Genomic DNA, 11,203 nt, shown 5'->3' on the forward strand with positions numbered 1-11,203 from the left:
AGTACAAGTATTAGCCAGCAAAAGACTGGTGCAAAGATATTTTTCTGATGAAGCCCCCTTCAGACTGTTTGGGACACCTGGAAAATTGATTATACGTAGAAGAAAAAGGATCTCATTTTGGTAAAACAGCAATGTTTACAAAGTTAAGGTTTGTCATAATCTGCTTTTCACTTCTATATTGCAATGTCATATTCTACTTTTTTGTTAACACAGAGGTAGTGTGTTAAGTGTTAAGACATCATTTACTCACACTGTTGTTGTTCTACATGCCCTTCTTTCTTTTATGGACCCGCTCATGCTCTTCTATATAATGGCAGTGAATAGCGACCAGCATCAAAACAGATGCAAATGTATCAGAATGATCTAATGTGACGTGAAGTGGAAAAACAAACCGAAATTGAATGTATTATTTAACGAAATTCATGACCTCCGCTGGTCTTCTCTGCACGGCTGTACGATGTGTGCGTTCATGAGACTGAGTACCACAGTCTCCCTTGAAAAAACACAATTTGTAAGAAGTCAAGATTAACAAAAACTCAACATGAAATACAACTTGTGTACCTTCTTCTCTGAGGTGAATATATCCGTTGTATAGTTGTAACAAGAAGTTATCACATTCACATCTGTCAACTGTCTTTAGACATGTGTCTCTGATAGGTTTGATTATTTTCAAATGTAAGATCAACCAGTGTGCTTTCTTAGAAATGATTAAGTGATGTAGCAAAATCCTCTGTTTGCATCTTTGCAGACATGAGATAATGCAAGATCTGTGATATACTCTTAGAGGTGTTAAAACCACAATTGTGTTAAATGTTATTCTGTGTGCCTTATAAGGAACACGGTGATCTAATAAGACCTGCTGTGTTCCACAAAACTTTTAGACACGCACTCGCCAACTTCCCTGAGCACTTCCCCTTTGGGGAATCCCTGCTGCCATTTTGAAGTTCGTTCCACATCATGAAGTAGACGAGGGAAGTTTATATGGACAGACCCTCGCCGTCTCTCGATTTTGACAGAGGGAGAGAGTCGACTTTATATGTTCACTTCAGGCAGCTCCATATACCACAATGCAACATTATTGTGACATCACTGCATATCACGTTTAATTTAATTTACATCCATGAATGTTGCAAGAGATGTACAAATAATTTCAATATATTTCCCAAGATCTTTCTGTTATATAAGCACAGCATAAAATGTTTAGCTTCAGAAGACACTTCTGTTTTCTGTCTTTCTTTCTCTATACTCTGATCTTCACAAAATTCATCTATTATACAAAACTAGATACAAATTGGATATTATTACTTAGATTTATTTTTCTTATTTTTGCTATTACAATTTACTTGATTCGTTCGTTTGTCTTCATAATTTTATATTTTAAAATTTGTTATTACTTATTCATATTTGATCTCTGATATCATTTGCTCATCTGCCTGGATCACACAGTATCAAGCATGAACCTGCTTTATATCCTATTACTCATCCTTTGGTCAGCTTTCAGTAAGTAAATCACATTTTTTGCCTTAGATTGTGTCTATCTACTGTAAGGGCAGGAGTCAATAGAATTGTTGTTGTGTTTGAGATTCATCTGATGCATGGTACCTAAAGTACCATACAGTGACAGGTGTATCATCTAATGACGTTAATCTATACATGTTTCTGTCAGTATTAATTTGAAAAATATTTTAATGTGCAAGAATAAAGGTCAATTTAATTTTTCCTTTTTTTTTTCTTTTTTTTTAATGCCGTGTAATACATCTGTCCCTGATGCACCTTTAATGACAGGTGCATCATCTAATGACTTTAATCTATATATTTTACTGCCAGGGTTCTTTTTTAGGGCTATTAAAAAATGAGACAATCCTTGAAATATCAGTTGCTCTATAACAGTGCTGAAACTGTTTTTTTTTTTTTTTTAAGTAAAATTCACAGGGGAATCCAGAAATACGTGCAAAAGATTCACACGTACACTGGAATAAGTTTTTTTTTTGCTTGCTATACAATCCACAAATACACAAAGGTCATGAAAGATGTGTAATTTAATGCACAAATAAACGCCGGGCCATTTGTATTGAGATTGTATAGAGATCAGTCTTAAATCTCAAGAAATCAAATTGCAAAAGGGTTAAGAAAGTCTTTTGCACCACAGACATGTTCCCTTTTTTACATTATAAAACAACGTACTCAGGGAACCACGTTACATCCAATTAGCAATCTAGAAATTTTTCTCAATTTGAACTCATGTTGCCTGTTACAGTGTCTGATATCATTTTTCATGTATTCAGATAGTTCCAGCTCCTTCCTTATCTACAATGAGGACCACAACAAATGTGTGTATGCCGTGAGTGCTAACGTGGTGCTGACTGCTCCATGTGATGCAACTTTCAAAGCTCAGCATTTCCAATGGATTTCCTCTTCACGAATCATTAGCCTCGCTTTAAGTCTCTGTTTAGGGGTCGAGAAGATTGAAGACAGGGTCAAAGTTGTCCTTCTGCCCTGCAATGAATCTAACCCAGAACAAACCTGGGAATGTAAAGATAAGACCTTGTTTGGATTGAAGGGACATCCACTGCACCTGAATTATGGAGATTATGATGAGCCAAATATGATGTTGTATACAGGAACAGGTGTTTGGAGTCGCTGGATGATTTATGGGACTGACGAAAATTTGTGTTCTCGTGGATATCGAGGTATGACCAAAAGTCCACCTAACCCTTCAAACCTTTATAATAATGGCTGCCAAAATCAATATGCCTACTATTAATTTTCCTGTATGATATTAGCATTTGTTTAACTAGGTGAAAGACTTCTGTCTCCTTAGTCATTTAAGTTTTTCACATCAAATCCTTAAACTATTCTACATTAAACTTCAACCCCTAATTTCATTTCTTTATGTTCTGCAGAGATGGCTATTGATCCATATGGGAAACCATGCCATTTCCCTTTTCACTTTGATGGCCAGTGGTTCTCTGATTGCACTTTGTATGGCAGAGCTGATGGTCAGCTGTGGTGTGCCACAGACAAAAATTACAACGGGGATGAAAAGTTTGACTTCTGCCACCCAAGAAGTAAGACAACACAACTATTCACTACAGAAACATTGCTGTTTATTACTTAATAAGCACAATATGCACTTTGTATAGCAGTGGTTTTCAACCAATCTCAACCTCAAGATGACAAAATGGTTTCAAATAAGATAAAACAAGCATTCATAATATTTATCTTAATAAAGTTAGCTGAAAACAATGTGGTGGATATTTTGTGGTGCTATATGGCTAAACTAAAATCTGTTTTGAATGTTGCCAGCCACAGAACAACCACACACCAACTATAGCTGGAGAGAGTAGAGAGAGAGTGATAGAGCCGGTACAAAAGTTGGGAATTATTAGGAGGCCATGATTAATGGAGGGTATTTTGTCCCCTCATATCTGATTTGCGCCCTTTCAATTTTTCCAATTTTGCCATTGACTTTAGACCAGGTTTTTGTTGGTCAATGATGCAGTATCGCACTGCACCAGGTCAATGATAGGGCCCACAGTGTGTAAGTGCACTGTGTATAGCGTGTCATTTGGGACAACTATTGTCACTATACCTATCTGTATTGTTTATTGGAATAAACTGGAGGAAGTTTTATTATGGAAGGCCATCTGGAAATTACCAGACAAATATTTATCAATAGGGGCTGGCTGCAGACATTAGGGACGAGTGGAGCTTCACTCAAAGGTGGAAATACGTCACCTTCACTAGTGGAGCTAGCTACAGCTATGGCCACTGCATGCACACATCAATATTGCGTCATTTAATTACTGCATTTGCTTTATTGTAAGGGTAGGTTTAGGGCTGGGGTAAGTGTAGACATTAGTAAAACACAATCTGATAAGTAGTAATTTTATTTTATTGTGAGATTTTGCCTCACTATTTTATTTTAACACAAGCCATCAAAACATAGATTACGCCTATGCTAGCCGCCATGCAACATCAGCTAAAACTGATGAAACATCAATATTGCTCATCAGAAAAATATAAATCCATGCGTTTTTCTTGCATCGCATGTTATGACAGCCTCAGACTGCCAGTGTAGCAATGCTGCGGTAAAATTATTCAAGTGGAGGTGACGTATTTCCTGTTTGAGAGTGGAGCTCCACTCGCCATGGTCTGCAGCCAGACCCTTCTCATATTTATTGGTAAAATCAAGTTAAGGACACTTAAACACTTTAGTTTAGGGTCCAATTCTCACTATTAACTAGTTGCTTATTAACATCCATATAAGGATATTGACTGTTTATTACTTATAAAGCATATATTAATGCCTTATTCTGCATGACCATATTCTACATCCCTTAATCCTAAAATTAACAACTACCATAATAACTATTAATAAGCAGTAATTGGTAGTTAATTGTAGTTAACAGTGAGAATTGGACCCTAAACTAAAGAGTGACTGAAATAACTTTCAAAATACACATTGTAAATATTTTTTTTGTTGTTAAGTTTTAAAAAAAGATATTGATTTGAACTGTTCTTTCTATAATACGCTGGCTGAAACTTTGTTTAACTTATTTTTGCATTGATCTCATGTACGGAAATTCTGGAAAGAGTTGAGTAGATTTGAAATTGATAACACTGACCCCACTTTTTTGTGTTTAGAAAATGTTTTATTTGGTTTCACTAATATCCCCTCACATAAAAGGAAAGAATACTATATTATAAATTAAATCTTTGATAAATTTCATATACACAAATGTAAGTACAGTAAAATCCAACCTTTGTTTTTTGTTCTTGAAAAAGAATATCAAGACTATAAGAAAGCAATTAGAACTGTTTCTATATGTGTGTCCTTTAATATATTTACATAATGATTAGCCTACACCACTGGCTATATGTTTTTGTGTGTATGTGTATTATTACAGTTCTGACTGTACATGGACTTTTTTTTGTTAGAAGTTTAATAGAAAATATCCTCTCCCATGGCCTCATGGGATAGTAAAGTGTCCGTCTTATGCGCACTTCAGAATCTTACTGAAAGTAAAGGTCATCTGGGTACTTTCTGATATACTAATTTTGTCAAATTTTGTTTTTAGCTTACTATATAGTAGGAAAGTATGTGATTTTGGATGCAGTCTGTCTGTTTTACACTTTGTATTTTTCACCAAACCATAGGTGTATCATCAGATTTTAGATGAACTGAGGTGCAAATGTGTTTGAACCGTGGGTGGAGAATGGTGCTGTTTGCTTTTTTACAGAGAACCAGAATCCTTCTTTATGTTGTTTCTATGTTTTATTTCAGATGCCACAGTGCCCAGCATCACAGTGTTCAGGCAGATACAGGACAGAGAGCATGTGATGGTGATGTGTTCATTTGGCAGGAGGTTCATTGAGAGCTCTTTCCAGCTGTTAGTGAAGGGTGAACACAGCGACACACTGAAGAACCCACTGTGTTATTCAAATGAAAAGTGTGTGTTTAATGTGAAAGTGAGCTCACCTGTTTCCTTCACCTGTGTGCACGAGCTGAATTCACTGGTGAGCCATCGCAGTGAGACCTACACAGATGATCACGAGGAAGGGGTATCTTTAATCTACATCTGCTTTTTCTCCATCATTGCTGTTGGTCTCGTCATCATGACTGTGGCAGTGATTGTGACCACCATCAGGAGCAAAACTTAAGGTTTCTCAACATGCTCTCAACATGCTTTGTTATGCATTTCATTTCATTATTTCCTTACAAGTAAAAGTAACTCAAAAAAAAGACATGTAACATGCAGCTGTTGATTTTCTGAGCTGATGAGATCCTCAATCTTATAGCTCATAACTGTAACGGCATTACATATGCCTACAGAGCTCAATATAGTTTCTGCATGCGTTTCTATATTAAAATCTCACACCAGTTGCTGGTGTGAGGTGCATTTTGACATGCAATGCTATTAAAGACAAATCTGGCATTGTGTGATATGAGATTTGGTTTTGGGCTAAGAGTGTCCTGACTGTGTTTCTGATGAATTTGTGTTCAGGATTAGATTTGATCTTTATATTCAGTAGTTTTCCAGCACACACACTAACCCAGTGAACTCTTTGTACACTTTTGTTAACACAGACTCCATCAACTCCACCACAATTGTTACCAACGATGAGTACATGAATAAATGATCAGAAGACTTTCTGAAGAGGGAAGAGCAGACCTGAAGAGGAAAAAGAAACTTTTACTAAAACATATGTGAATTATTCAATTAACGTTTCAAATATAGTCATCTTGCCATACAGCTTTGGGATGTTTTAACCTTCTGACTTCAGTCTGTAATTCACACAGCGTGATGTGTGAGGGCTCACACACTTCTGAAACAATGTTTTAAAAAGTGTTTCTTCTACCGAACACGAAAGAAGATACAGTATTTTTAAGAATATGGGCAACCAGCCAAATTATTTTAATGGGGAGAAAAAACACTATGGAAGTCAATGGGGCCCATCAACTGTTTGGTTATCAACATATTCAAAATATCTTCTTTTGTGTTCAGCAAAAGACACAAGTTCATACAGGTTTGTAACAACTTGAGGGTGATTAAATGATGACAGAATTTTGCTTTTTGGGTGAAATATCCCTTTAACATTGACAGCCCTAATTATATTATATAATTACTTTTTTTTATTTATTTATTTTTTTTTTATTTGAATAATTTGTTGAGATTTTCTTTTATATTTTACATGATGCAATTTTAGAACTGTGTATTGCAGCAACTTTATGTTCTCATTAGGATAAATTGCTTATGCAGTAACATTCTTCATTTGTATGTTTAGATAAAAATGTCTTTAAAATGAATTCATATAAAAATAAATGTGTCACTTATTGCTGTAGCTTTAATTTTTGTCTACATCAGAGGGCAGTAGCTGTATGTTACATTACAAAAAATCTTTTATGACATGAAGATGCACAGAAAAGCTCGTCTAGCCTTTGCAAAAGCTCAACTGGACAAAGAAGAAGTTTTTAGTCCCTACGGTCAAGCATGGTGGTGGGAACATTGGTGTTTTTCAGCCAATGGGACAGGCAACCTTGTAAAAGTAAATGGCATCATGAAAAAAAGACTACATTAAAGGGGCAGTGGGTGCTCTGGGAAATGCTAACGTTTGCTTGCTAACATTGAAAGCATATGATCCCATCCTCCCTGCAAATCACCGTCCAAAGTCACGCCTCCTCCAAAACACAGGAATACACACACACACACACACACACACACACAGACAGCTGGGGCCCGTTCTTCGTACGTCGCTAACTCAGTTAGCTGGATTTGATTGTTGACGATATGGCATGATCTTGGATCGTTTGGTTCTTCGAAGCTCATCCTAGACTTGCTGTCATAGCAACAGGTCCGTAAGCTCAAACCTGCTCGGGAGCAGGCTTATTTCATGTAAACAGGATTAGATTGCATCTTTTTAAGCGGAGGTGATGTTTAAAGTCTGTCCCAGCCTCTGCTACTTTCCCACAAGAGTACCCTAATGTAAACCAGGGACAATAATAATGATTTCAAAATAAATTTGCAAATAACACTATAATGCTGTGTAGTGTCATAATATAGACACCGACAGTTTTACTCTGTGAGAGATTCATTCGTGAGGGAATAATTACGTAATATTTTTTATTGGAGTTTTACACATATGATGTACAGATGTCTATGCCATACATGCATTTGTGCATTTGAACCGCGACATATATTATGGGAGTGGCTTGATGAAGGGCAGGAGATGCAGATAACTTGATCTTGACCCTTAAGAAACTTTAATTAATGCTGTCAAATATGCTTCAAAGGTAAATTAGTTGCTAATTACAACATTGAAATAAAAAAATTAATGTACAAATAATAAAAATTGTGAATATAGCCTAAATAATTGGGTAATCATGTAAAAAAAAAAAAAAATAGTGCACATTTTATTTATCTAACATTTATGTCATTCTTCTGTCATTTATTCGCTTGGCTGTTTCCTTATAAATGTCTAGAAATTCGTCAAGTTTTTCGTCAGGTGTCTTTTCTCATTCTATGATGTCTTTACGTTGCCGTCTTGACTCCAGCCAATCGTTGCATTGCTGATCAATGTTTCTACTATCGATACATATCCCCTTTTAAGCCAACACATGAACGCGCAATTATCTCAGATAACTCAATCCAGCGATACTAATCATACACAACAGGTGTGTTCGAAGAACCCAATTAGCTGGATCATGATTAGCACGATGATATCATCTTGGATGTGTCATTTGATCTCGGATGTAATAAGCGACGTACGAAGAACGGGCCCCTGCTCTCAGCAAAGCATCACTAGAGAAGGCGTTAAACTACCTTGTGTCTCAAAGAACATAACATTAAAATAATAATGAATGTAAACAATTAAAGCCTGGCAAACATTTAATGACTAGATAAAACATTCTAAGACTGTGCTCAACACACAGCAATTACTTCCTTCGACTGATGCAGAATTAAATACTTACACACGAAATTTGAAGACCGACTGTAATCGCTGACTGAACGCAACTGGCTCTGACTGGACACGTTTGAGCACGATCAGTCATAAGTATCAGTTTACATTCATAATCGGCCTTATAATCATTAAGTGTGCGCGCGGCGTTAGAGAGCTTGTACCTGACTGCTGCAGATTTGTTTCAGTGTTGATACTATTGTCATGGATACATATAATTCCAAATCTGACTGAACAGCTCTGGTTAGAAAGTCAAGGTTTGCCATCTCTTAATTACGGTAATTATGGCATGAATACAGCATAAGCTTGTTGTTTTGATTCAGTATAGAAGGTGGCTGCTGTTTGTTGCGGGACCTGTGACTGACGTCTGTCTGTATAAACACTGCATAGCATGAAACGCGCTGATGACGTATAAGTCCAAAACTGAGTCCAGTTGAGAATTTGTGGAGAGAACTGAAGACCAGAGTGATGGCAAGGAAGCCTTCCAACCTCAACAACTTGGAGATTTATGCAAAAGAGGAAGGGGTCCAAAATCCCAGTGGAAATGTGCAAAAAAAAAAATCACATTTGTAAAAACAGTTTGATAGCTGTGATAAAAAATAAAGTCTTTGCCATTGATTTTTGAGAAAGGATATAAATAATTGTGGACATGGAATGTTTTGTCAAAATGTAAAAAATAATTAAAAAAGCATAATATTATGCATTAATATCTCTAAAACAATGTCTTTGTCACCTTTCTGTGTCATTTCCAGCTAGAAGTTGCCTATTTTTCAAATAAAAATTCAAATCATAATCATTTTGAATCATTTTGAGATATGTAAAATCAGTTCCGATTTTAAACTGTATATCCAGGTAGATTTCTAACTGGCTGTGGCTTAATGCCATATGAGATATATATGTATATATATATATATATATATATATATATATATATATATATATATATATATATATATATATATTTCTGTTCTAGATAATGTCAGAATATTCTTAAGGAGAATGTGTCAATCAAGATGTGTCAATCTGGAAGTACGGAAAAAATTCTTGCAGAAATTTCACATCATACCACAACAGTTACACCAAACTCAAACTATATGTGTACATAAAGAACAAATGAGAAGTGTTGAAGTGTGGCATAGTTAACCAATGCAGTGCCAATGATGAAACAATGATAATGGTCACTTCCTGAGCTCAGCTTTTGTGCAATATGCCGTTGTACTTTTTCAAAATGTGATGATTTGTGTAGTTTCTTTCCTTTTCCATTTTAATACAATATATGTTATATGTACCTGTACTGAATAATTTCTTGATGATAAAATTTGCTACATTATAGCATAACATAAAGGCCTTGTTTCTGAAAAACTACTTTTCTGTCCTTTTTTTGAGGACACGAAATAAAAAGTTAAGTAACACCCAAACCCAACTACTGCACAACATTTTACAGCAAGAAAAATCCTTTGAAACACAATGAATTTCCTTCTTTTGCTTTTTAGCTGGTCAGCCTTACGCAAGTACTGTACATTATATTTTTGTAAATTTCACAAATTGAATGAATTTCTTTTATCCAGAGAAATGTGCTATATTGTATATACCCTATTATGGTTTACAGAGCAAAACCTGTGAGTATAAAATAATTTGATTTTTAATTGATATTTTCAATATTGAAGGAGAATCATACATGTGAACAGAAATCTAACTTTTGCTCTTTGTTTCTCTCTAGCCTCAAATCTTCTGAGAAAGAGCCATCATCCATACGTATGCTAATACAATCTGACTTTGTTTACTCTCTTCAGAAGTATTTGGTGTAAAATAACAAAAAAAAAAAAATTCCTAAGAATTTTATAGACCCTAAGAACTGTTCCTTAGAACACTGAAATTGATTTAAAAGCAATATTATAGACTACTGACCTACAGACAAATCAAGACATTAAAAGAGTGTTTAAATTGAGTCTGCATTAAGATGTTCAGTTTTTCACCAGCATCTTACTGTTTTATTTCAGATGTTCCAGTGTCCCTCATTAGTTTACCAGCAGATGGAGGACAGAAGTAGCGTGATGGTGATGTGTGCGTCTGAACTTATGCACTATGCTGTTACTTCCTGGTTCCCTTTCAGTCGGTCACGTTCGACGTACGTCAGTAGTGACCGACGAATTGGGATATCGCTTAGAGAGCCCTATCAGCTTCGTGTAAACTAAAACAAGCCAATGGAATTGGCGTGCGATATTTTCATAATGCGCACCGCCTCCGACAGGTGTATATAAATAGGAAGCAGATGCAATCGCACTCTGTCTTTCGCTTCGGAGCCATTCAGTGGTGTCCTGTTTAAGAAGACTGTTTTGTGTGAACTAAACTGCCTCGAAGAGGATTCACAGCAAGCCGTGTGTGCCGGTGTAACGGTGCTACAGCGAGGTCGGGAGCTCCCGAGGATCCGAGCTATAGCTCTCAACTGCTGTTTTCACAGCACACGCCTAAGAGTGAAGTGTGTGTTGCGATTTGGGCCGGTTCCTCGGTGTGTCCAGGGAGTGGTGTACCTGGCACATCGCGTCACTCCCTGTGTGCTTCGGCACGAGCGAGTTGACTGTTTTCCCCTTCTAAAAGAGCTTTACAGACGAACCCTGACAGTATGTCATTTCGTCTGTGCGTTAATGGGTGCGGTCGTTCCCTGGTCCCTGCTGATGGGCACAATCGTTGCATCTCGTGTTTGGGCATTCTGCACGCTGAAGCAGCTTTTGTGGATGGTTCA

General features: G+C 36.4%; 1 protein-coding gene and 1 long non-coding RNA gene across 2 annotated transcripts; both read left to right on the forward strand.

The window, feature by feature from the left end:
• Positions 1-1,225: 1,225 nt before the first annotated feature.
• Positions 1,226-6,827, forward strand: LOC137026843 (macrophage mannose receptor 1-like). The gene is made up of 5 exons (XM_067394389.1): positions 1,226-1,500; positions 2,286-2,690; positions 2,904-3,068; positions 5,288-5,665; positions 6,092-6,827. The coding sequence occupies exons 1-4, from the start codon at positions 1,455-1,457 to the stop codon at positions 5,662-5,664; spliced, it is 993 nt and encodes a 330-aa protein (XP_067250490.1). The 5' UTR covers positions 1,226-1,454; the 3' UTR covers position 5,665; positions 6,092-6,827.
• Positions 6,828-9,944: 3,117 nt separating this feature from the next.
• LOC137026845 (uncharacterized) lies at positions 9,945-10,566 on the forward strand. Its single transcript, XR_010895940.1, has 3 exons — positions 9,945-10,079; positions 10,181-10,215; positions 10,461-10,566. It is a non-coding gene; the product is annotated as an uncharacterized lncRNA (long non-coding RNA).
• Positions 10,567-11,203: the final 637 nt, after the last annotated feature.

This window comes from Chanodichthys erythropterus, chromosome 9 (assembly GCF_024489055.1).
Source record: "Chanodichthys erythropterus isolate Z2021 chromosome 9, ASM2448905v1, whole genome shotgun sequence".
Lineage (NCBI taxonomy): Eukaryota > Metazoa > Chordata > Actinopteri > Cypriniformes > Xenocyprididae > Chanodichthys > Chanodichthys erythropterus.